Genomic DNA, 27,554 nt, shown 5'->3' on the forward strand with positions numbered 1-27,554 from the left:
TCTCATCTTGCTTTTCACTTTGTGGTTACCACGCACACTTGCAGACCCAATCTTAAAACAAACCTTTGTTTTCAATTGGTATAAATGACTACTCACCCAAGGCAGATTTCGTTGTCATCTGACTCAGATGAAGAATTTTTCTCCCCTTCTGGCTGTCTTCCTTCAACAAATAATCCACCAAAAACAAATTCAAATTAATCCACCCGTCCTGCTTCTCCTTCATCTGACAATGCTGCTGCTTCAATCCCTGCTTATCCAGCTGTGCCCACTGCCACTCCTCTTTGCCACTCGAAACACATCAGAGCTCAGTATGATTCTCCAGCGCAACTTTTTTTTACAAGGATTGGCCCATCGACAAACTCGTGAAAGCTCTTTACAAAAAAGGATTGCCCATTGAAGCAGGGCGCGATCGGGTTGCTTTTTTGCAATTCTATAATGGCCGAGCCTGTCTTTCCTCCTGAAAAGTCTCAGCAGAGCTCCAAACTAGTCAGTTCTCGTGCTGCCCCTGCTGCATTGCAAGCTTCACTCGCCTCAGATTCAGCGACGATAACCCCTCAGTTTTCAATTTCATCTGATCCTTGCTCCGATTTGCATTATCAGATTTTTAGCAATATCAAGCAACTCATTCATCCTCTTTCCACCACTATTATTATTAGTTTATTTAGCAGACGCCTTTATCCAAGGCGACTTACAGAGACTAGTGTGTGTGAACTATGCATCAGCTGCAGAGTCATTTACAACTACGTCTCACCCCAAAGACGGAGCACAAGGAGGTTAAGTGACTTGCTCAGGGTCACACAATGAGGCAGTGGCTGAGGTGGGATTTAAACCGGGGACCTCCTGGTTACAAGCCCTTTTCTTTAACCACTGGACCACACTGCCTATTTCTACAGTATCTGATCACCTGGATGCACTAGATAGCAGGATCACTTGCTTGGAACCAGCAGTCATTACTTCCTCATCAATGGCAACAGCGTTCGTCTCTCCCGCTGATTCAGCCACTCCCACACCTACTCTTGAATTGCCAATTTTCACTCTAGCGACTGCCTCTGGTTTAGGAATCTCTGTTTCACTTGGTCATCGCAACTCTCTCTCTCCTCAACTGAGACGCAATATTATTGAAGGCAAAGACGTTAATTTGGTCTCTATTCTTATTGCAACCTCAGAATTTCAGTGTAGTTGACTGTGGATATCTATCTCTCTAAAATCTCTAAAATCTCGGGATCATCGGCTGTGTAAAAAACTCTTTGGAACTGGACTCATTTATTTAACATTGTTAATCTCTCGGTCAGATAACGGTACCATTTTTTATGAGTATCAGCAGCTTCTCGGTTAGCATTAGAGAATGCACTAATTGATTGGTCTCAACCCGATCATGATCTCTTAAATAGATTCTTCAGTGGTCTCTTTGCTAACGCTTGTGGAGTTTGTGCTTCCTCTGCCCGTTCTACCTCTCTGTGTTCAAACACAGCCTCTTCTTCAGCCTCCTCATCAGCCTCAAACTATTCTTCTCGACAAGACTTATATTTTTAGGAATCATGCATCTGCAGTTCCTCCTATCCATTCTTCAACTCCACCTGTTTTCTCAACAAGCAATGGATGACCCATCAAATATTCTGGAGGCAGACATCTATGCAATAATTTCAACTCCTCATTCTGCATTTCCAAAAAAAAGTGCAGTTTTTTACATATGTGCAGTTTCTGTGGTGATGCTCATTCACGTTCCACCTGCCCTCTTCCATCTAAAAACTATTCATCATTACTAATTGCCTCTACCCCCATCAACATCCCAGCTCCATTAAATGCTCTTTAATATCACCTGATCAATTTTTTGTCAATTATCTAATGGTTTATCTTCTGGTTTAAAATCCATCCCTTCTTCCTCTGTTACTTGTAAAAACCTCCAATCTGTTATAAAAAAAGAACCAGAAGTCGTTGATTCTCTCATCAATTCCGAGATCTCAAAAGGATTCACGGAGGGCCCATTTTCAGTCCCTCTCTTCCCTCAATTCTGTATCAATCCTATTGGAGTAGCTACAAGGAAAATGTCAGTCATCACCGACCTCTCTGCCCTTCGCGGCTCTTCTATCAGCAGCATTAATTCTTTCATTCCCTTGGATCAGTTTGCTCTTCATTACATCACCATATCTGATGCTATTCATTCCATCAAAATATCAGGATGGGGTTTCTGGTTAGTTAAAGCAGACATTTCCGAAGCCTTCAAAGTCATGCATATACTCTGTTCTCTCCATCATCTTTTTGGTATCTGCTGGAAGGGGTCATTTTACTTTGCTACTAAACTAACTTTTGGATGCCGCAGCAGCCTGAAGATCTTTGATTCACTCTTCAAAGCCCTCTGTTGGATTCTACTCAATATTAATCTCGTCCCCTTTGTGCTACGCTTATTGGATGACTTTTTCTTTATATCGCCTCCATCAGCCCCTCCAGCTCTGAAGCACTCTGAGAACTTAGGTCTCTCTTCTCAGCAGTCGGCGTCCCCCTCTCAGAGGAGAAAACCATCGGCCCAGTTCACTCTCTTGAGTTCCTAGGAATAACTTTGATACTATTCGATTTGAAGCCCGACTGCCTCCCAATAAATGAAAGCATTTGCTCTCTCATTTAATCTTTTGAGATCAACTGTTCCATTTATTATTATTATTATTATTATTATTATTATTATTATTATTATTTTATGTATTTATTTATTTCTTAGCAGATGCCCTTACCCAGGGAGACTTAAAGTTGTATACAAAATTAAATACAATGACTTCAGTCCTAATAAGAGCAAATACAAAACACAGTCCGATTTGATATGGGGTCAGTTCAAGAGCAGATAACAGTGTTGATAGTAACATCAGGGTTAGATACGAGTGCAAGTGAAATAAAAAATACTACAGATTGGATTAAGTGCAGGATTAAATACAGTAAAATAGGGAGCAGATAAGTGCAAGTTAAAGTGCATTAAAGGCAGAGTGCTATATTGTCCAGAAGGGAAGAGTTGAGTTTTACAGGTGTTGTCTAAAGAGGTGTGTCGAGGAGGCGCCAGAAGGTGGTCAGGGACTGGGCAGTCCTGACATCTGTAGGAAGGTCATTCCACCACTGCGGGGCGAGGGTGGAGAAGGAGCGGGCTCTGGAGGCAGGGGAGCGTAGAGGAGGTACAGACAGTCTTCTACTGCAGGTGGAGCGGAGAGGTCAGCTGGGGAGTAGGGAGAGATGAGGGTCTGGAGGTAGCTGGGTGCAGTCTGGTCAAGGCATCGGTAGGCGAGTACAAGAGTCTTGAACTGGATGCGAGCGGTGATCGGGAGCCAGTGGAGTGAGCGGAGCAGTGGAGTAGCATGGGAGAAGCGAGGCAGAGAGAACACCAGCCGAGCAGCGGAGTTCTGGATGAGCTGGAGCAGACGGGTGGTGCACGCAGGGAGGCCAGCCAGGAGGGAGTTGCAGTAGTCTAGGCAGGAGAGTACCAGGGCCTGGATGAGGAGTTGTGTGGAGTAGTTGGTGAGGAAGTGTCGGATTCTTTGTATGTTGCTCAGGAAGAATCGGCAGGTGCGTGCTAGAGTGGAGATGTGCTGGGAGTAGGAGAGGCAGGGGTCCAGCGTTATTCCGAGGTTCTTGGCTGAGGAGGAGGGAGAGAGCGTGGTAGATTCCAGAGGAATGGAGATAAAGAAATCAGAGGAGGGGGAAGATGAGGAGGGGAAGAAAAGGAGGTCAGATTTCGAGAGATTGAGTTTGAGGTGATGTGAGTGCATCCAGGAGGACATAGCAGACAGACAGGTAGAGATATGGGAGGGGATGGTGGGGTCAGAGGGGGGGAAGGAGAGGAAGATCTGAGCATCAGCATGCAAATTGTAGAGGATGCGATGAGGGGGCCCAGGGAACAGGTGTAGAGATAGAACAGGAGAGGACCCAACACTGATCCTTGGGGGAGAGGGTGAGGTGTGGAGGTTGAGTTGCACCAGTTTACCTGGTAGGTGCGATTGGAGAGGCAGGAGGAGAACCAGGCCAGAGCAGTGCCAGAGATTCCTAGGTCAGCGAGAGAGGATAGGAGAATAGAGTGATCGACAGTGTCAAAGGCAGCAGAGGGATCGAGCAGAATTGAGACAAAGGAGAGAGAGGCAGCACGGGCAGAGTTTAGCGAGTTAGTGACAGACAGGAAAGCAGTTTCAGTGGAATGAGCAAAGTGGAAACCAGATTGGAGGGTTGAGCAGAGAGTGGTTAGACAGGGAAGCAGAGAGCTGGTGGTGTACTGCCCGCTCGAGGGTTTTAGAGAGGAAGGGTAAGAGGGAGACAGGCCGGTAGTTCTGGAGGGAGGTGGGGTCGAGGGTAGCTTTTTTGAGGAGGGGGGTTATAGAAGCTTGTTTGAAGGCAGAGGGAAAGCAGCCAGAGAGGAAAGAGGTGTTGAGAAGGGAGGACCCTTCTTTCATTCCTGGGGCATTTCAATTTTGCAATTCGCATCATTCCTCAAGGTAGGACATTTATTTCTCGTCTTCTCGCTCTTTCTAAAACAGCTAAAAATCTCAACTCTCACATTAATATTACAGCTGAAGCCAGGAAAAACATTGCGTGGACGTCCTCCCAGGGGGCGGCGCACAATTGGCCGAGTGTCGCCCAGGGGGAGGGAGGGTTAGGTTGGCCAGGGTGTCCTCGGCTCACTGCGCACTAGCGACCCCTGTAGTCTGGCCGTGTGCCTGCGGGCTTGCCTGTAAGCTGCCCGAGAGCTGCGTTGTCCTCCGACGCTGTAGCTCTTGGGTGGCTGCATGATGAGTCCGCAGCGTGAAGTAGCCTAACATATGGAAATTTAGCTGGCTGCACAAATATGCACTCAAACCCTATTTAGAAAAAAACAAAGTTACCGATAACAAACCCTTCTCAAAACAGGGTACGAACAACTGCATGTCAATAGAATATTTAAATTAAATACGGTGCTGTATGAAGTTGCATTTTACGCTGCCACTGGAAGTAGACTACAGGGTTCAAAACCGCATTACTCATGGAATACTGAGGTAAATGCTTAAATCAGGATAAAAACTATTTATTTTTTTAACGGATCCATATTCTAATAGTGCTCCTTCAGGTTCAAATACTTAAATAAGTTTAACATTTGCACTTAATTGTAATATTTATTCTATAGGCTACATTTATGTCTCATGTTCATGGTATACGCATTATGCTGTTTTGAGTATTATATATGTTTCACTAATAGATGATAACTAACATGTTTTTGCAGTTAGAAAATTGTGCATACAAAAACAAAGCTGGTCTCATTACTGGATTGCTGGAGTGTATGATAAAGTCATGTGCATGTGATTAGTCATTGCTGATGTCATTACTGATGTCATATCTTATGCAATGCATAGGCATAACGTCCCATTTCCTTACTTTTGTGATTTTGAACTGCAACCTTAACGTTATTTTACCTCTCATATGCCTCATCTACAGCATCCTCCCATGGCACTGTTAACTCTACCAGGTGAACAAGGCGTGCTGATCCAGACCACAATATCTGGTCGAAGATTAGTGGTGGCAATCTCAGGTGGAAAAATAAGCCGTTGACCAACATCTACCAGCATTTTCCAGTCTCTAGCAGCTTCCAGTTGTCCTGGGCAAGGCTTGGTTTTAACACCTTTTCTTGGCGCTTGCTCTCCTGGGCAGAGGAATGTTGTCTTTTGTGTGTAATGTTTTGATGGAACTGGTGGCAACTTATTGGTCATGTTACGCTTGTCTTCCAATGCTAAGGCCAAACATCGCAGCACCTGGTCATTGCGCCAAGTAAACCGTCCTTGGCTAAGACCCACCTTACATCCTGTCAAAATGTGCCATCATGTTGGTGGTGATGAACACAAAGGACATGAGGGATCCTCTCCTACCCAGAGGTTTAGGTTCTGTGGTGATGGGAGAACATCATATGTTGATCCTGCTCTGTTCCATTGCCAGCCGATCTTGTGTTGCTCCACACTCTCCCATCTCATCCATTCTCCCTGCTTGGCCTGGGAAACAGCCTTTATGCACCTCATCCTCTCCTCCTGCTTTTGCACCTCGTTGACTACCAGCTTCCTCCGGTGAGCTGGGGCTGCCTTGTACCATGTAGGAGGAACTGAACTGAGACCAAGACCCCCTCTTCCATGCTGAAAGTTCCCCATGATATCACCGATTCGAAGGGCAGCCTTTGCATTTTCCACAGCTTTATTTGCTACCCACTTCCAGTTTTCAACACAGGTGCTGTCTCCCTTACGCATTTGTGGGCAGCAGTGTGGAGTAGTGGTTAGGGCTCTGGACTCTTGACCAGAGGGTTGTGGGTTCAATCCCCAGTGGGGGACACTGCTGTTGTACCCTTGAGCAAGGTACTTTACCTAGATTGCTCCAGTAAAAACCCAACTGTATAAATGGGTAATTGTATGTAAAAATAATGTGATATCTGTATAATGTGAAATAATGTATAATGTGATATCTTGTAACAATTGTAAGTCGCCCTGGATAAGGGCATCTGCTAAGAAATAAACAATAATAATAATAATTTGTATTATTGCTGTATTATTGAATTGTGGTTTGTCAAACTTGTACTTTACTTGAACTAAAGTTATTGTATTTCTTGCTCTTATTGTATTACTTGTATTGTAACGCTTGAAATGTTTTTGCTTACGATTGTAAGTCGCCCTGGATAAGGGCGTCTGCTAAGAAATAAATAATAATAATAATAATAATAATGACTCTACTAATGTGATTTCCAGTCAGACCTTGGCGCACTTAAACTCCTCGGTTAGAGCGGAGACTGGTAGCTGCAGTATTCCTTTACCATAAAGTCCCACTCTGCTGAAACAGCATGGAACTCCCAACCATTTCCTGATGTATGAACTGAGTTTTAGTTTGCCTGGTAAAGCGCTGCTGTCTATGTTCTTCAGCCCTTCCACTGCTCCCACACAAACTCTGTCCTTCAGATCCACGTCATACCATCTCCCAAGACTTTTCAATGGCTTCTCAGACACTGTTGGTATTGCCTCGCCATTAATGTAGAACATTTTATCTACTACTTTACCTTTAATTATAGAGATGCTCCTTGATTTAGTGGGCTTGAATTGCATTCATGTCCATTCAACGTTATTGGTTAATTTGCCCAATAACCGATTAGTGCAGGCTACTGTTGTAGTCATGGTTGTCAGGTCATCCATGTATGCTCGAATTGGTGGTAGTCGCATTCCAGAAGCCAAGCGCTCTCCTCCCACTACCCATTTTGATGCCCTAATGATTATTTCCATTGCCATGGTAAAAGCCAGTGGAGAAAAGCCATTATTCCATCTTCTAGGCATTGCCATGCAGTGCTGAATTCTGAAGTTGAAAAACTAAATTGCAAATCTCCAAAGTAGGCTTTCACTGAATTTGCTATTGTCATTGGTACCCTGAAAAAATCAAATGCTGCCCAAAGAAGTTCATGTGGCACTGATCCATATGCATTAGCCAAATCCAGGAATGTCACATGGAGCTCCTTCCTCTCCTTTTTAGCTGATTGAATTTGTTGCCAGATCCCATTGACGTGTTCTAAGCATCCTGGGAAATCTGGAATGCCCGCTTTTTGTACTGAAGTGTCAATGAAGCAGTTCTTTAATAGCAATAATGTTGAAGAAAATCTTGCCTTCTACATTTAATAGCGAAATAGGTGCACAATCCTCCATTTGGTATTCTGGTGGATTGATAGGTGGGATGTCTGAAGGAACTGACATAGGCTCCTGCCTTTTTGAATCTGTATGTATTTCCTCCAAATATCTCTCCAGCTCAAACTTAGATGCTTTTAGTGTGCCATTCTTCTCAGTGGTGAATAACTTCTTTTCAAATTTGAATGGGTCTTTATAAAAGTTAGTCCTAGCATGCTCCTTCTTTTTGTAGCATTTCCGTAGGCACGCAGCTCTGCACAATGTTGCAAGCTTGTCTTTTATGACCCTTTGTAACAGATTGAGTCCCTCCTTCTGACTTTGTTCTGCTCTTCTCCATTGCTTCCTCAGCTGTCTCCTTTCTCTAACTAAGCGTTCAATCTCCTGCTGCCGTCTAGACTTTCCAGGAATAGTTTGTACTTTTTCCTTCCTTTTTTCAACTCCAAACCTCTCGCTTTCATATGCATAGATGATGTCTTCTTTTCTCTCTTATGCTGGTTTGTCTGACTGGGTTCACAAGGATCATTAGGTTCATCACTAGCTGTATCCATGCCAAGTCCTCCTCACATCTATGACAGGGGTGCTGATATCCTGCGAACTGTGGTTTGCTTCCTGTTGCTGGATTGACTGACTTCGTAAGAAGTATTGATCAATGCAAGGCCCTTGTCCCTTCTCCCTCAAGCATTTCATTCTCCCTTGATGAATCTTCAGACCCCTGACCGTTGTCGCCTTATACTGTATATCAGATATTCTTTGCACAGGGTACCAGTTTGTTTGAAAAGTCATTCAAGATCTTTTATTAGATCAAGAACCTCATTGTATTTTCCATTAAAACATACAGAAATGTCTAATTTGAAGAGCAGTAAACTGTTTGGCTGATTTGTTTTAGATCACGTCTTATTTCATACCATTTAAAAGTCCAGTTGTAAAAATCTATTTCAGATTGTGCTTTACTCTGAGCTCTGGTTATAACTGTTGACGTGAACTGAATTATAGTCTTATTAGCCTATTTATCATAGATTTTTAAAATAAACTTATCGTGTATGTCATTAAACTATGCTACAGTTACTTTATTAAAAATAAATCTCATGTTAGTCTGTTTTCAATGTCAGTGTGTCTGACAAAGTATGCAAAAATAGATTAAGAATTCTGGACAGGAAATTAAATTTAAATCCCTTCAGGATGGAATATAAATTGCTCCCCTTTTTCTTAAGAACAAAATTGAAACATTTATAAAATTCAGTGGCAGCCAAGCATTCCCAGACAACAAAATCATGCCACAACCATATTGCAATGATGAAGCAAAGATAAGGTTGCCACCCGTTCTGGTTTTGCCTGGATTGTTCTCTATTTTAGGCAGCTGTCCAGGGAAATCTGTAAGACTTCCCGAGACATTAAATGTCAAAGTATATGATTTATTTATTTATTTATTTATTTTTTGTACGAAATGACTCTGGTGTCCCGGTTTTTTGTAAGTCAGAGATGGGAACCCTAGATCAAAATTATAAACGTAAGGGTTTAAACAGAATAGTATTATAATACAGCACACAAAGCTCATTAGGGTTTATTGTATTGGTTTAAAAAGATTAAATATTAAAATAGAAACAAACTTGGCATTATAATTACTTTTGAGGACTAAAATACCATAGAGTCTCACACACAGTTATTTTTTTTTTTTTTTTTTTCACAGTCTCCTTTTAATGAAGGATTTAAACCGAGCATCCTTCTCGGTTTAAATCAATGCAATAGACCCCAGGAGTAAACACTGATAATGTTAAATATATGAAATAATAAGATTCATGACACAATTCAAATAATGGTGTTCTTCACACCTCATTGGTCCATGTTTAGAACACTGTACAGCACAGCTGCTATAATTCGGATTATAGTGTTCTAAACATGAATTATCTACCACTATGTTTATTTAAATAAACAAAATGTTTGGAAACTTCACACCATTTTTTAAAACCATTTCTAATGTCCTGAATTGACTTTCCAGTTTAAGGTTACTTTTTTCAAGCTCAACAAAATCACTCAAACCTTTGGACAGCTGCTTCAGATTAAGTGGAATGATTAAAGTAAAGTAACAACAGGTGACCCTTGTGTAGAACCATCCTGTGAAAAGGAGACATGTGATTTAGAATATTCATGTTTGTATTTTTAACCTGACGTAAACTCTGATTTGACCTTGATTTACCTTTTCTGATATAAGAACTGAAGACAAACATTGGCTGATGGTTTTTATTTGCCGAGTACTCCATATATATCAAACTGTCACTGTCAATGAAACACTTTCTGTCACTTCTGCAAAAGTTAATACCTAGTCAATTGACGTCATTGCTGCATATCTGACTTATGGATCTTTACAGGTATTTTTCTACTAGAAATATTATGACATTAGTATAATATGACAAATATATAAAGTAGATTACAGTAGAATATATATATATATATATATATATATATATATATATATATATATATATATATATATATATAAGTGATGGATTGCCTTCCAGTCACAGACCTTTTCTCCTTTAAACACAGACTTGACAGCCAGAATGTGGTGAAACGCTGTAGCGTGTGTTTATTATTACAATAAAAAAAAAGAAACAGAAACCAAACAAAAGCCTAACCCGTTCTCGGGCCCTACCTAAACAGGCGTTGATGCTGTCTAAATACCCTCATCATCAAAACCAAATCACAATCCAAAAGTCGAAATCCAAATACCAGTAACCTAAATAACAAATAATTTTCTTCCAATCTGCAACCAAACTCCTCACATTCTCCCTCGTCCAACACACACACAGAGTTTTTAAATACCAATCAAAAACATTGAAGACAATTAACAAAACATTAAATTGAATTATTAATTAATTTGGACAGGAGCCAAGCCTGACTGTCTCTGCACAACAAGAAGTGTTTACCCACCTGTTTGTTTACATTGTTATTTTTCTCAATTTTACTGACCAATCCCTTACAATTTATATATATATATACAGTGCCTTGCGAAAGTATTCGGCCCCCTTGAACTTTGCGACCTTTTGCCACATTTCAGGCTTCAAACATAAAGATATGAAACTGTAATTTTTTGTGAAGAATCAACAACAAGTGGGACACAATCATGAAGTGGAACGAAATTTATTGGATATTTCAAACTTTTTTAACAAATAAAAAACTGAAAAATTGGGCGTGCAAAATTATTCAGCCCCTTTACTTTCAGTGCAGCAAACTCTCTCCAGAAGTTCAGTGAGGATCTCTGAATGATCCAATGTTGACCTAAATGACTAATGATGATAAATAGAATCCACCTGTGTGTAATCAAGTCTCCATATAAATGCACCTGCACTGTGATAGTCTCAGAGGTCCGTTTAAAGCGCAGAGAGCATCATGAAGAACAAGGAACACAGCAGGCAGGTCCGAGATACTGTTGTGGAGAAGTTTAAAGCCGGATTTGGATACAAAAAGATTTCCCAAGCTTTAAACATCCCAAGGAGCACTGTGCAAGCGATAATATTGAAATGGAAGGAGTATCAGACCACTGCAAATCTACCCAGAGGGACCTGGCCGTCCCTCTAAACTTTCAGCTCATACAAGGAGAAGACTGATCAGAGATGCAGCCAAGAGGCCCATGATCACTCTGGATGAACTGCAGAGATCTACAGCTGAGGTGGGAGACTCTGTCCATAGGACAACAATCAGTCGTATACTGCACAAATCTGGCCTTTATGGAAGAGTGGCAAGAAGAAAGCCATTTCTTAAAGATATCCATAAAAAGTGTCGTTTACAGTTTGCCACAAGCCACCTGGGAGACACACCAAACATGTGGAAGAAGGTGCTCTGGTCAGATGAAACCAAAATCGAACTTTTTGGCAACAATGCAAAACGTTATGTTTGGCGTAAAAGCAACACAGCTCATCACCCAGAACACACCATCCCCACTGTCAAACATGGTGGTGGCATGAAAACTTGAATTAAATAAAACTAAAACTTGAATTAAATGCCTCCGGCGTTCATTTACAATATTTGCCAGCAGACCGGCGATTAATTGAGACTGGCGTTTACATTAGATCACTTGCTTCACATGCTTCACATGCTTCATGCGGTCATTGAGAAGCCGCTAACACACAACCTTGTAGCAACATCGTAACTCAATTTAAACATTCCAGAAACTTTGTTAAAATGTTGTGTGTCAGTGGGAACTAAGTAACAATTTTGTTTTATAATAAAATTAAATTGTATCGTACACCCTCAAGTATAAAGCAAAAGTATTATTACAGTCTTTTTATATGCACTGGTTAACAAGGATACGGTACGCAAAACGCTGGAAAATGAACAAGCAGAAGTACGAATTTATATTTAAAAACGGAATTAGATCTAACATTGTTAATAATAATAATAATAATAATAATAATAATAATAATAATAATAATAATGCAAACTTCTAAAATATTTTTAAAAATGGAAAATAAAAGCAATAAGTATCATTATCAAAAATAATATATTATTTAATCTCAAACTTGTACATTTTTAATACAACAAGAGGTTTGTATCTGGCCTACTTTCAGCACGCTTCAAATTGTCAAAACTTTTAATAACGTAATAACTCATTAAACACATATGCATTACATGTAGGTCTACCTTAAATCACCTATTATCAGTTAATTACGCTCAAGCTCCTCCTCATGTTCCTCAGCTTCAATGGCAATGACAGAGACCTGGCATTTAATAGAGACCTGGCATTTAATTACAGTATTTGCCAGCAGACCCTGCGCTTATTGGAGACAAGCGATTATTTGAGACCCGGCAAGTTTTACGGTATATATATTATTTGAAGTTTTACGGTATATATATATATATATATATATATATATATATATATATATATACACAGTGCCTATAGAAAGTCTACACTGCCTAGAACTTTTTTCACATTTTGTTGTGTCAGTGCCTCAGTTTCATGCATTTAAATGAGGATTTTTTCCACTTATCTACACACCATACTCCACACTGTTAAGGTGAAAAAAGTTTTTATTGAGAAAAAAATCATATATTAAAAATACAAAACTGAAAGATCATAATTGGAGAAGTCTCCACCCTCCTGAGTTAATACTTGGTGGAAGCACCTTTGGCAGCAATTACAGCTGTGTGCGTGTTGGGATAGGTCTCTACCAACTTTACACACCTAGATTTGGCAATATTGGACCATTCTTCTTTACAAAACTGTTCAAGATCTGTCAAGTTCCTGGGGGAGCGATCATGCCACAAATTTTCGATTGGATTTAGGTCAGGGCTCTGACTGGGCCACTCAAGGACATTTACCTTTTTGTTCCTTAGCTACTCCAGTGTAGCTTTGGCTGTGTGTTTTGGGTCGTTGTCATGCTGAAACATGAACTTCCGTCCCAGTTTCAGCTTTATTGCGGAGGGCAACAGGTTTTCCTCAAGGACTTCTCTGTACATTGCTCCACTCATTTTCCCTTCTATCCTGACAAGTGTCCCAGTCTCTGCCGATGAGAAACATCCCCATAACATGATGCTGCCACCACCATGCTTCACAGTAGGGATGGTGTTCTTTGGGTGATGCGCTGTGTTGGGTTTGCACCAAACATAACGCTTTGCATTTAGGCCAAAAAAGTTCCATTTTAGTTTTGTCAGACCACAAAACTTTTTGCCACATGGCTACAGAATCTCCTTAGTGTTTTTTGCATACTTCAAGCAGGATTCAATGTGGGCTTTCTTGAGTAATGGCTTCCTTCTTGACACCCTACCATACAGGCCAGATTTGTGGAGTGCTTGGGATACTGTTGTCACATGCACACTTGGCCTTAAAAGCCTGTAGCTCTTGCAAAGTTGCCATTGGCCTCTTGGTAGCCTCTCTGATCAGTCTCCTTGCTCGGTTATCCAGTTTGGAGGGATGGTCTGATCTAGGCACGGTCTTGGTGGTGCCATACACCTACCACTTCTTAATAATCATCTTGACCGTGCTCCAAGGGATATTCAAGGCCTTTGATATTTTTTTATACCCATCCCCTGATCTGTACCTTTCAACAGCTTTGTCCCAGAGTTCTTTTGAAAGCACCTTGGTGCTCATGGTTGAGTCTTTGCTTTGAAATGCACTACCCAGCAGTGGGAACCTACAGGAACTGCTGAATTTATCCTGAAATCATGTGAATCACTACAATTGAACACAGGTGGAGGCCACTTAACTTGGTGTGTGATTTTGAAGGCGATTGGTTACACATGAGCTAATTTAGGATTGCTATTAAAAGGGGGGTGGACACCCCTTGGACTTTTCCACATTTTGTAGTGTTACAACCTGGAATTAAAATGGATTTAACTGGGATTTTTACCATTTGATTTACACAACATACTTAACACTTTGAAGGTGCAAAATATTTTTTATTGTGACACAAAAGTTAATTAAACCAAAAAATACATTTGTTGGTTGCATAAGTATTCACCCCCCTGAGTCAATACTTGTTAGAAGCACCTTCGGCAGCAATTACAGCTGAGAGTCTTTTTGGGTAAGTCTCTACCAGAATCTAACAGATTCTCAATCAGATTGAGGTCTGGGCCATTCTAAATCATTCAGGTTCTTGTTTTTAAACCACTACAGTGTAGCTTTGGCTGTGTGTTTAGGGTCATTGTCCTGCTGGAAGGTGAACCTCCGCCCCAGTCCCAGGTCTCTTGCAGACTGAAACAGGTTTTCCTCTAGAATTTCCCTGTATTTGATTCCATCCATCTTGCCCTCAATCCTGACCAGTTTCCCAGTCCCTGACGATGAAAAGCACCACCATGCTTCACTGTGGGGATGGTGTTCTCAGGGTGATGAGCAGTGTTGGCTTTGCGCCATACATAGTGTTTTGTGCTATGGTCAAAAAGTTCAATTTTGGTCTCATCAGACCAGAGAACCTTTTTCCACATGTTTGCTGTGTCTCCCACATGCCTTATGGCAAAATCCAAACGGGATTTTATATGGGCTTTCTTCTCGCCACTCTTCCATAAAGCCCAGCTTTGTGGAGCGTCCGGGTTATAGTTGTCCCATGGACAGTTTCTCCCATCTCCGCTGTGGATTTCTCCAGCTCCTTCAGAGTTACCATTGGCCTTTTGGTTGCTTCTCTGACTAATGCCCTCCTTACCTGGTCACTGAGTTTTGGTGGACGGCCTTCTCTAGGCAGAGTCGCGGTTGTGCCATATTCTTTCCATTTTGTAACAATGGATTTAACGGTGCTCCGGGGGATGTTCAAAGTTTGGGATATTTTTTTATAACCCAACCCTGATTGGTGCTTCTCCAGAACTTTATCCCGGACTTGTTTTGATAGCTCCTTGGTCTTCATGATGCTGTTTGTTTACATATGCTCTCTAATAAACTCCGGGGCCTTCCAGAAACAGGTGTATTTAATCTGAGATCATGTGACACTAATTGCACACAGGTGGACTCCATCAACTAATTATGTGACTTCTGAAGGCAATTGGTTCCACCAGAGCTTATTTAGGGGTGACACAGGGGGTGAATACTTATGCAATCAAGACTTTTCAGTTTTTTATTTATAAATAATTTTGAAAAATATGTAGATTATTTTCCCCACGACATTATGGACTATTTTGTGTAGATCAGTGACAAAAAATCCTAATTAAAGCCATTTTAATTCCAGGTTGTAACACTACAAAATGTGGAAAAGTCCAAGGGGAGTGAATACTGGAATATGCAAGGCACTGTAATTTTTATATATATATATATATATATATATATATATATATATATATATATATATAGTAATAAAACTTGCACCACTCGCGGTTCCCCTTTAAAAACACAGACCCAGGACACAGAAATTGATTTTTGAAGCACACTATTTTTTAAATAACAGAAACAAAATAAAGAAAACAAACACCTAGCTCTTTCTTGAGCACTAACTAAACACAACACAGGAACCTAACTATAAGACAGGACAGCTAAGCTGTTTACCTGTAACAAAACATTCAAACAAAACAAAATCAGACAGGTTTACACTACCTTTTCTTTTCATACGCTTGTGCACACTAACAAGCAGGCTCTCCACACAGCAGCCCAGAACAGACTGGCTGCTTTCTTTAAATACCCTGCACCTGGCTCTAAGTTACAATAATAGCCAGGTGCAGGGGATCATTACTAATTAAACAATTTAAAATTAAACAATTAAATTCAACCAGTGTGCATTTGCACATGGTTTTCATGCAGGGAGGATATTAACCCCCTCCCTGCTATCTTACTATATATTATAACTTACTCTCCTGCAGTTGCTGTACTCTGACTTTTAAAACGCTTTTGACAACTTTCACGTGATTTGATTGGCTCATGTAATGCTGAAATCTGCATATTCCGATTACCCATAATTCTATTATTACTGCTTTGCCTTTCTCCCACCTTAACTCGAAAGCTACTTGTATATATAGAGGATAACTGAATGCTCGTTCGTGGTATACGGTTTTTATTCACCGATAGAACCTTGAGATCAGTCTGTCAGTTTGCAGCCTCTCTAGCTTTACTGGTTTTAATGAAGGGGCTGCAGGATGCTCAGATAAGTCAGATGACGTCAAATCGGTAACTGGCATTTCTTGATTAAACTTGTTCTCAAGGAAATCGGGAGTCCAAATCAAAACAACAATAGAAATTTGAAATTATTTCACACATTTTAAAGTTGTTATAAAACATGTATCAGTGGCAATATTGTTTGAACTACCGACACACAGCTCGGTCCTGAATTTCAGCAGCACACCACTGGATAATGTAAAAAAAGAGATTCAAAACCAGTCCTGGTAAGCATGTTATCCACTCTTAGGGCAGCAGTGTGGAGTAGTGGTTAGGGCTCTGGACTCTTGACCGGAAGGTCAAGGGTTCAATCCCAGGAGGGGAAACTGCTGCTGTACCCTTGAGCAAGGTACTTTACCTAGATTGCTCCAGTAAAAACCCAACTGTATAAATGGGTAATTGTATGTAAAAATAATGTGATATCCTGTAACAATTGTAAGTCGCCCTGCCACATCTGCTAAGAAATAATAATAATAATGTTATTCCACTCAAGTGAGATAACACAAATATATCCCATGCTAGTGGGTATATCTAGTGTGGGATATACTTTTGTTATCTCACTTGAGTGGGATACCATAAGTGGGATAACATGGAGTATAACTGCAGTGTACAAAAAGGAAGATGTACACAATATGTTTAAATGTTTAAAGAACATGTATTTCAGGATGTTACGGACAAAAGCCCTTCTCAGCTGTGCAGAAAGAAAAGTAAACACAGTGAAGGAAACTTTTTTTTAAGAATTCTGTGGATAATGTCATGATTAAGTAAAACGTTCATTGCAAGAGGTTCCAAAATTCCTAGTTTGAAGATAAACTCACATTCCCTTTGTTTACAAGCATGGAACAAATGCTTTTGATCAAAATATATATATATTATAATATATTTAAGAACTTTAGTAAACTAGCACATTGAAATAATAATAATAATCCTGTTGTTTTATCATGTGCTCTTGTGTCTGTCAGTACAGTAAGTGTCGTATCTATCATAAGCAGGTATTGGATGAGAAACATTGTTTAAATGAAGCAATGTTGTGACATTTATTGTCCGCTTTGAGTCAGTATGAACCTTTATTGTCATGGATTATTGTCAAGCCTTCAATGAAGAAAACCTTGTACCAACAGTTAAACATGGAGGTAGTTTATCATGATATGAGGGTGTTTAAGCAGTTCAGGCACCATATACATCAGCAGCAGTGTGGAGTAGTGGTTAGGGCTCTGGACTCTTGACCAGAGGGTTGTGGGTTCAATCCCTGGTGGGGTGACACTGCTGCTGTACCCTTGAGCAAGGTACTTTACCTAGATTGCTCCAGTAAAAACCCAACTGTATAAATGGGTAATTGTATGTAAAAATAATGTGTAAAAAAGAATGTAATTGTATGTAAAAATAATGTGATATCTTGTAACAATTGTAAGTCGCCCTGGATAAGGGCGTCTGCTAAGAAATAAATAATAATAATAATATACATTCATGTGATCAAATGAATGCAGCCATGTATACAAACATTCTATAAAGTACAGTGATACCATCTGCTCATACGCTGATTGGCAGACAGTTTATCTTCCAACACAACAAGGACCCAAAGCATTCCCATACGGAAGAAAAATATATGTTTAATATATTATTTAAAATATATTGAATGACAAAATAATATATTCAAATGTTAAGTGGATAATATATGTAAAAAAATATTAAATACATTTTTAATATATAGAAATTGGCCGGATTTCATATATGTAACAATACAATAACAATATATGAAAAATATGTAGTTTAATTATAGTTTTCATACTTTTATAATATATTAATCACATATGAAACATACATTTAAAATGTATGTATTATATAGTATGAATACATGGTATATTGCATGTTTTCATACTTTTACAATATATTTATAATATATTAACCACATATGAACCATACATTTAAAATGTATTTATTATATAGTATGAATACATGGTATCATGTCAAAAATATATGTTTAATACATGTTATTATATATATACACACATTAATAACATATATAGAAATATATATTTCAATAAATGTATGATATAATAATTAAAATGTTGTGTTGGTAATGTATTTACTCATATATGGAAAAATGTGAATTTACATATGTAAACGTGTGATGCAGGAAAAGAGTAATACAAATTGATCACTTCACATGCAATAACAGTTTGCAAAGTTTTGTGGACTGCTACAGTAGTACGATAAATAAAATGCACCCATTTTATAAATTTATAAAACTTTATTGAACAGTTATCAGTTTGAGCCCTCATCTGAGCGACTGCAAAATCTTGTTTACAATCTTGTTATAAACAGAGTTGGAGTTTCACTGAATTACTTAAAAAAAAAAAAACATTACTTTCATCCCCTAATATTTCTCAGATATACACATGTACATTATCACTATAGATACAATAACACTACTGTAAATTAACACTATTTCTTACGGCAAGCCGAATCATCATTTAGAGATACCTTCAAATATTTGAAGGTATCTCTAACTGGCAGTTTGGCCCTGTAGCTCGCCAAACAGACATATTGAAATATTTGAAGATATCTTAAAATAATTGAAAACGGTAGGAAACCATGGTAAAAGTAAGGTAAATCAATGGTAAAAGTGCAAAAACATTACAATAAAGTCAACAGGGAAAACTTCAATAAGGGATGTTTCATTTGTTTTCGAAATTAAACATCTAAATAAAATACAGGGGAAACCTAAAACAGAACTAGAACTACCACACAGTTTATGACTTCTAAGCCCAGTACCAGTATCAGTTAGTATCATTAAAGCCTTGTGTATTTTTGTGTGCGTTTTTCTTTATTCCATACCTAAGTTCAGCTATTTTCCCATTAATTACAGAACCAATCTGTGATTTGGTGGCAAGTGGAAATTTCATCAGAGTTGCAGCTGAAAAGGAAAAGAAAGTTTTTAAAAAATACATACTTGAGATATAACATTCAAAAGCACTATATGAATCACCATTTTTTGCAAGTTAAAAAAAAAAAAAAACAATTGTACACTCTTACTACTGACCAGCTCAGTTTGTTTCGATGTTTGAATGCTAAGAAACCCATTTTTATTGAGAACTAAATGCAATTCTTTAGTGTTTACCTATCCATATTCAATTGTCAACCAGTACAGTAGTGAGTGCAGGACAAAGCCTGTTCATAGCACCATACATTTATTTACAGACGGTCGTGGATTCAATCTCAGGTGGGGGACCCTTCTGTTGTACCTTTGAACAAGGTGCTATACCTAGATTGCTACAGTAATTATAGTATATATATATATACACATACATATATATATATATATATATATATATATATATATATATATATATATATATATATGGGTAATTGCATGTAAAAATAATGTGATATAATTGTAACAATTGTAAGTTGCCCTGGATAAGGATGTCTGCTAAGAAATACATACATAATAACAAACATATTGAATTCAAAACTATTTTTAAGTGAAAATAGGCTCTATGGAAGAAAAATTATGGACATCTACAAAAAGAAGGTTTAAAAGCATTTAATTAATAACTCTTAAAAACACTCACCGTATATGGCATTCACTTTGTTGGGATCCAAGGCCTCTCTTCTTTCCCCATGTTTCTGTCGTTTGCCACTTCCACCACGTAAATTACTTTTTACTAAAGTTTCAATGTCAAACACAGAGAGCATAGCATTTCTCACAAATGAAGTGTAGGAAGTAGCCTTATTTGTTATTGTCCAAGCCAGCTGGTCTATATACACTCCACTTCCTGGATGAATTTCCACCTGTTTAAAGAAGAAATAAGTTTTATTTTTATAACAAATAAACCAAGAAAAAAACATAAATATGTGGCATTTTCTCAAAACCAGGATTCGGGTAATCCTCTAGCTTGTTCTTGATTCTAGGAAATTGTGTCCTTGCAAATATCATGACTTTATAAGCCTTGATTTAAAATTAATGCTATCTATGGCTCCTTTAAAAGTCTGTGCTTGTCAATAAGGTAAAATACACCACTGAGAATTGACCTTGAAGAGTCTGGTTTTGGGTGAGCATGTATGACCTCTATAGCATCAAGAACCCAGTTACAATAAAGCCGCTTTCACACTGTCACTGACACGGTGTCAAGCGGGTCGGCCGAGAGGTTTCAGACTGCAGTTTATCGACCCGGGACAGGAGCGGCAACAACGCAATGTGCAGACTAAAAAAAAAAACGTCATTTCGCCTCGCTCGACCCGGACCTCCTGAAGTGGGTCGCCTCCTACCCGGGTAAGTGCTTTCACAGTAGCAAAAAAATTACCCGGGTCACCGATAAGCGTGTCATGACCCGGGTCGGAGTGCCAGTGTCAAAAGGGCTTAAGCCTATGATGCAGTCCTCACAAACGCAATAATGATCTACTTGTCTGTTGTGGATGACATGTACAAGCCAAAACAAAAAGTCATTAATTGTTAAAGAACTGCAGAAGTGTCATGGTAAAGTATAATAAAACTAATTAAATTACTGCTCTACAAATTCATATTAAGTTTTCAATTAAATTGGGTTAAATTTGCAAGCTATAAAAAGGATAATGATTCACTGACATATATAAAAGACTGGTTACCACTGCCTGTAATACAACACACTGTTACCTTGTCAAGTTGTCTTCCATTTCCTTGTGATTGAGGAATTGAGGATATGGACACAGTTGATCCTGCAGACGACGCAGCATACCGTGGACTTCCACAAAGACAATTTGCCTCACTGTCAATAGAGTGGTCAGTAGGACCAGAGTTGTCCCTCTTTCCTAGCTCCTCAATTTTGTCCAATATCACAGGGATAGCTGCAATTATACAATATTCGGCTTTATGAAAACCTTTGCAATTCTCTGTTCTACTTCGTCTTTTCTTTTTCAAAATTTGGAAATCGGCAAGCTTTTTTTATACCCCCCCCAATTAGAAATCACCAATTGTATGGACTAATCAAGTAAAGGCAGGTTCACAACGCAGTTGATGTTGATACCAATACCATTGTCTTAACCCATAGGGGCAGCGCCTTAATCAATCATCAATTAATTAATTAATTAATTAAATTAATTAATCTAATAATTTGCCAGTTTTACGTATGGTTCCAGAATAAACAGGAGTTTGTTTTTTTCCACAAATATGTGCATTTCTTAACTTATTTATTAGTCTTTATTAATATAATGCTCCTGACGCTATACTATATTTATTCTGCTTGAAACAATAATGCTTACCTCCAACTACCATTTCCTTGAGCTTCTTATTCTCCTGTTCTAGTTCTTGAATTTTAGTTTTAAGTTGTTGTACCTCTCCATCCTCTTTATTAGTTTGCGGTTTCTTAGTCAGCTGATTCCGAATTTCAGTAGACCTTTGTTGCTTTGCAGATGCTTTAGTCTTTGAGTTCTAAATAAACAAACCAAAAACATTTTTTTTTACTGCTGTCTAAAATAACTGCGGAACTCAATACTGTACCATCAACAGCGTCCACTTGTAGCCTTCTGTGACAGATACTGCTTCCTACCTAGGGCCTAATTGCAAATTAAAACCCAGTATTAATGGCAGATTCCCTCAGGCGTAGAAGACTGTAACCTTGTGACAAACAAAAAAAAGATACCATCAGCACCAGATTTGTAACTTATGATTAGTGGGTCAAAGTTTTGATTTGGTCCTTGCATCACACCTTAAAATAAATGTAGTATGTTGTTCAGTCTTAAAATTTAACAAAAATGTTAAATAGCAATGTTTACCTGGCACACTTGAGTGTCTTTGGTGTCACTGCTGGATTCATCAGCATATCTGCTATTTTGAAATTTCTTTCTTTTCAAAGCTGGAGTCTCTTCTGCTCTTGTCATTGCATCACGCATTTGAACAAGTTCCAACTGTCTTTCTTAAAAATGAAACAGAAAGGATCATAATTAATCAATACTCAACAAGTTGTTTTCTTGTATTTCAAAAGTATTACATGTTAAAGTAACTAGGAAGATATTGGTTGTTTAAAATTAAAAAATAATAATAAATTTACTACATTTATAATTATGTAGTGTGCTTATTTTTTTCTAATTACTTCCAAATGAGTAATTTATACAGAGAATCTAACAGCAGTCACCTAAAATTCGGGATGCAGTACTACTACTAGGCCATAGCTATTGTTGCTGGCCTTTCTTGACTTCATGTGATACAGTAATTAACTTTTTTTTTCAACCTACGATTAAAATATGTATTTCCATTTTTTACTACTTACAAAGATCGTAATTGCTAATGCATCTCTATATCTCAAAGTTGTGGTAAATATGGTATACTAACCTCCCACTTTCTCCACTTCACAATCGAAAGCTTGCCATCCTTCACGTGGTCGTTTACTCCCTCTTCTCCACTCTGCGACATAATGGCGCTCATCTTCGTCGCCTTCTTCTTCAAAATCCTCTATATTAAATCCTTTAATCCACTCAGTAGGAATTACACTCAATTTACCGTCATCGTCGCCATTTACCCACTTTACTAGTGCGAACATGCTTGCTCCGTCTCTCTGTGCACCTTCCCAACTGAAAGTCAGCACGAAACGTGTGATGATTTCACTTCCTGTCGGCCAAAAAATACGACGTCCAGATAAATACAAATAAATCGAATAAAAAAGAAATATGAAAACCCCGATCCCTTTTATGTTTCTAATTAATAATTTGGCTAGATAAATATATATTATTTTGTTTCCTTTAGTGTTTTGAAAGCGAATTTGTCAGACAACGGAACTGAAAGTAGGAGGAGCTGTGTGCGACGTCAGCAGCCATAACGCACATGAGCTGCTGTAGTGTTAACATAATGTCTTTCTCATTGTTGGCTGCTTGTGATTTAAGTAATCCATGCAATGTACTTTTACACAGTTTTTTAGGCTGGCACGTGGGCTGTAAATTATGAGTGATTATAATAAAAACGACATCACCACAGAACAGCGTGGCTACAAACGCTACCTGGCTGACCAAATGGCTGTTCCAGGAAGAACACTTAGACGATGGAAAAGGATAAGGCAAGTAGCTTCACTAGTGTTTAATTTATTAAAGCTGTTCAGTCATAATACGATAGTATATATTCTAAACCTTTATTTTTATTTTATAGGAACAAGGAACAATCAAGTCAAGCAGAAACAACGGTGAGTAAAGTATTTCAACCTAGGCTGTACATAATATAGGCACAGTTAAAACCTGTTAAAATGATAGTAAAACAAGTGAAATAACGAGATCTACTATTTGTTTTGTAGAATAAATAGAAAGCGCTACAAATGATTTAGGATTAATTCTGAAGGAAGTAGTTAATTTTCAAACGGCCGTGTTTGGTAGTTGATTGCACATTACTGTGTGGCTTATTCTGTGTATAATATTTTTTGTACTTTGTTAAATGCAATTGATTTACTGTTTATGTGTGGGTGTGCGTCTGTAGGGTTCTTTAACACATGACGAGATTCGTACTGTAAGCAACATTGAAGATGATGACAGTCTAGAAACTGATGAAGACGTTGATGTACCAGAATCCAGTAATCTATCAGAAGAACGGGAACCTGAAATAACCCCAAATGAACAGGAGAATGCAGATCTTGAGTCAATTACCACGGTAAAGTGCTAGTAATTTTTGTTATTATGTGCTAATGTAGTATAATGTGTAATGCTATATAAAGTAATATATCTAATAGAAACTTTTTTTTAAAATTTAAATTTTACCTTTTTGCTGTTTCTGTTAAAATAAATGTGACCATTTAAAGCTATAAACGTCTGTATACAGGCACAAATGCAGGAATATGTTAATCTAATAGTTGCTCATGAATTGTAATAATTTATCTGTTCAATAATATCATGTTTATTTTAGAGCTTTTACAAAACACTAAATAGAAACAATATAATTGCAGCACATGTATATTTGTAATACTATAAATGTAGATTTAATTATAGCCTTACCAAACGTTTAATTGTTAAAATACATAAATATGTTAATGAAAAAATAGGAATCAATCATGATAGCTTTGAAAATGAGTGTGATGGTGCTATGATATGAGACGAGTATGATGGCATAGTGTAATTTTCCCATTGCTTGGGGAGAGCCACAAACTATATAGGATGTAAATGTGCATATTTTTCAATTACAGGAACAGGACATTGAGAATCCTGGCAGTGAACCTTTTCATTATCTTGATGAATCTACACAAGAAAAGTACCTGCAAGAGGTTTGTGTATATTATTGTGTCTTACCCTATAGTACCCACTGCATAGTGTATTTTAAATCAGCATTCTTTTTAGTGGTAATGAAGGACACTTTCCTCTTTCTTCAAAAGAAAAGGATCATAGAAAGTTGGCTAAGGGTAAATTTGTTTTGGGTGTAATGTAGATTTAAAGATGTGGACTTGTATAAAAACACTGTACTGTAATCTCATTATAATAATGTAGCCTTACAGAACTGCACACAAATCCAAGATTGTAATGTGACTTTTTGTATTTCAGTACTGTGGATATAATTATGGGATGAATATGTGCATGATATAAAATACATTTCCTAAAATATATAATAAATAATAACACTTTCCCTGTTTCAGGATGACAAAGTGTATTCGTCTCAACAACAGAATGGCCTGCTGCTCATGGCATTGAAAATGAAGCACAAGCTTACCAAGGAAGCAGTCTCTGACATGCTGGACATTATTAATCTATTGGCTGGTAAAGACACTGTACCACAATCTTGGTACCACTTAGAAAAACCGTTTGAAGGTTTAAAATATTTTGTAGAAATACATCATGTTTGCAATTTCTGTGAATCTTACTTAGGTAAAGAAACGTACTTACTGTGAGAAAGAATGGATAGAGCAAAGGAGTCTGAAAGAAGGAAACTTTTTCTTTCATTTGCCTTTACATGCACAGATCAAAGCATTTTTAGAGGACCCTGAATTGTCACAAAAGGTAGTAAGAAATAGACATGGCTTCCAGTCACAGACATTCTGTGACATAACATTGTTTATGCCAGCTGGTACACAGATAGTGACCAGGCATCCTGCATTCCTTTTGCTATGAAAATGTTCTTTCAGATCTTACACTGTATAGATAGGAACTCCCGTTCTCTCACCACGGCTAACTTGGTTCGAGGAACTACCGTTCCTTTCGATTTATGAAAAACGCCACAGGTACAATTGTAATAATGTTGTATATAAAAGGCAGTTGTTAAAATTCTTGTTAAATTTTAGCCTCTGCTTATACATGTTTCAAACTACCATGTGTTTTTTCTGTGCAATGTATTTGACCTACAAATGTACAATAAACAGTAAGAAAGTCTAATGTTTTTCATGTTGTTTTTTTAAAGCTATTATTTGCTTTTTTATTTTAATTTTTAAGTGATATGCAGTTAAAATTCTAGCTCTGGCCCACATGCAGTATAGTATGTAGTTTTTAACTGGCTACTAAGGTTTTTTAATTATTACTTTGTAATGTATAATGAAAATCCCATATTGCTTGGAAGATGCCATCACTACATAAGTTATTTTGAAGATGTGATTTACATCAGACTTTAATCGCAAAAGAACTTGACCAAACTCTTTGTTTCAGGGTGAGGTACAGTATTCCACTGAGAATTTTTAGAATTGATGTATTACACAGTACAACATGCATGTTGTTTCTCATACCCAGCATAACCAGTCAGCACAAAAGCATGCATACAAATCAATGTATTTGACCATATATTTTGTAAAAGGTATTTTGTCATATATGATGAATGCGTATGACAAATATATGGACATTAAAGCAATATATTTAAAATATATGAACCAGTACTTCAATATACATTTCCATGTATTATAAATATATGGTTCTTCCGTATGGGTTCTATGGAATTCTTGAAGAAAAAGTTCTGGAATTGACTTCAAAATCACAGAGTTCAATCCAATAGAAACTGACCTCAAGCCAATAGAATAAAAGCTGTAATCAAGCACTGTGTATCCAGTCTGTCTGTGCGGAAGGAAATATACAAGACAGAATGGGCCCAGATGTTAACAATTATCTAAAACATCTGAAAGCTGTAATTGAAGCAAAAGGAAGACACAAAATACTAAATCAGCCAATACTTTTGTCATGAACAAATACTTTAAATGAAAAACATTTATTTTTTGATAAAGATTATTTGTCAAATTACTAGAAATTGTGTAGTTTGTTTTATTATAAAGTGGTTGAAGTTTCCTAAATGCTTGTCCTAATCTGTTACCTTGAATTATGATATAATAAGCATAGGGAGCCAATACTTTTGTCTGAGACTGAACTAGGCAGTGGTTATTAGAGCTGATAAGAATACTTGGAAAGTCAGCCTTATTACATTTAATAATTAACAATATAGCCAACAGTACGTTTAGGTGTTCTAGTAGCCTTGAACTGTCAGAGAGCTTGTGCTTCTTGAACAGCTTGTGACACACTTGTTTAATAACTATACAAAATTATATTTCAACCCCTTATTATAATTAATTTAGAAATAAAAAATAAACTTGGTAAATCCGTTCCCAATGTTTCAACTAAATGTCTTCAATGTCTCAGTGTCTACACTATTTAAAATTACAGTAGTATGAACAGTATGTTTTAATGTATATGTGCACAGCTTCAGATGGACTGCAAGTTATTATGTTCTGTGAGTAGAAAATGATGGAATGAAGCAATAAAACATTTCAAAAAGGAATCAAACAGTTTGAACGGTTCTATATCTATAAAAAAAGTAATCAAGAAAATAGCCTAGGGTTCTCCTACAATTATTCTTTTCAACTAAAATGTTCTCTTACATGCCATGACAAGTACTTTAAAATAAAAGCAAAGAGAAGTTCACACTGAAATGATCCTAGTCACACAAGACACTTATTAGTGGCATAAGGCAGATAATACACAGGCCTGGTTCCTTACTTTTTCCATAGACTGTACTACACACAGGTTTTCTTCACAGGCCTCTCCACCATTCTAATCTTTAAAATGGACCTCATCCACCTTTTTTTTCTAACCAATAGAGTTAGATACAAACTTACTGTTGTGTGGCCTATGCTGTCACTAGTTAAGACATGATTTCATACTTTTGGGAGCTTGTGTTCATTACTACAACTGGCCTATCAGATGTATGATTAAAGCAGTTGATACACAACAATGCAGTTTGAATACTCACACTTAACACTAACCATAAAAGGCAATTCATGATCCGTTTATTTGAACGAGCTTACTCCCTATGTCCCTGCATAGCTGAGGTCATAGCCCTGCATGGCAAATGCTTTTGGTAGTGCCTAGGGTTTCATAAAGGAGCTGTGGTGCTCTGCAACTTTGGTTGTGCAAAGACAGTTTGT

General features: G+C 37.9%; 3 protein-coding genes across 4 annotated transcripts in view; 1 reads left to right on the top strand and 2 right to left on the bottom strand.

The window, feature by feature from the left end:
* Positions 1-27,554, bottom strand: part of LOC117399809 (cytochrome P450 7A1-like) — a 44,736-nt gene that overhangs the window by 5,602 nt on the left and 11,580 nt on the right. The window contains exon 1 of one of the 2 annotated variants that reach the window (XM_059022169.1): positions 97-2,536. The exons of the other annotated variant lie outside the window; for it this stretch is intronic. The gene's annotated coding sequence lies outside the window, so the exon portion shown is untranslated. Of the gene's footprint in view, positions 1-96; positions 2,537-27,554 lie in introns of those variants that run through there. 2 annotated transcript variants of the gene reach the window in all.
* Positions 18,444-22,876, bottom strand: LOC117420178 (BEN domain-containing protein 5-like). Its single transcript, XM_034033745.3, has 6 exons — positions 22,523-22,876; positions 21,967-22,106; positions 21,454-21,622; positions 20,849-21,039; positions 19,788-20,007; positions 18,444-19,129 (listed from the first exon to the last, which is right to left on the bottom strand). Exons 1-6 carry the CDS (start codon positions 22,728-22,730, stop codon positions 18,993-18,995), a joined length of 1,065 nt encoding a protein of 354 aa, XP_033889636.3. The 5' UTR covers positions 22,731-22,876; the 3' UTR covers positions 18,444-18,992.
* LOC117420176 (uncharacterized) lies at positions 22,888-25,892 on the top strand. Its single transcript, XM_034918100.2, has 5 exons — positions 22,888-23,240; positions 23,330-23,363; positions 23,651-23,821; positions 24,351-24,428; positions 24,795-25,892. Exons 1-5 carry the CDS (start codon positions 23,128-23,130, stop codon positions 25,044-25,046), a joined length of 648 nt encoding a protein of 215 aa, XP_034773991.2. The 5' UTR covers positions 22,888-23,127; the 3' UTR covers positions 25,047-25,892.

The sequence above is a fragment of the Acipenser ruthenus genome, chromosome 4 (assembly GCF_902713425.1).
Source record: "Acipenser ruthenus chromosome 4, fAciRut3.2 maternal haplotype, whole genome shotgun sequence".
NCBI classification, from domain to species: Eukaryota; Metazoa; Chordata; class Actinopteri; order Acipenseriformes; family Acipenseridae; genus Acipenser; species Acipenser ruthenus.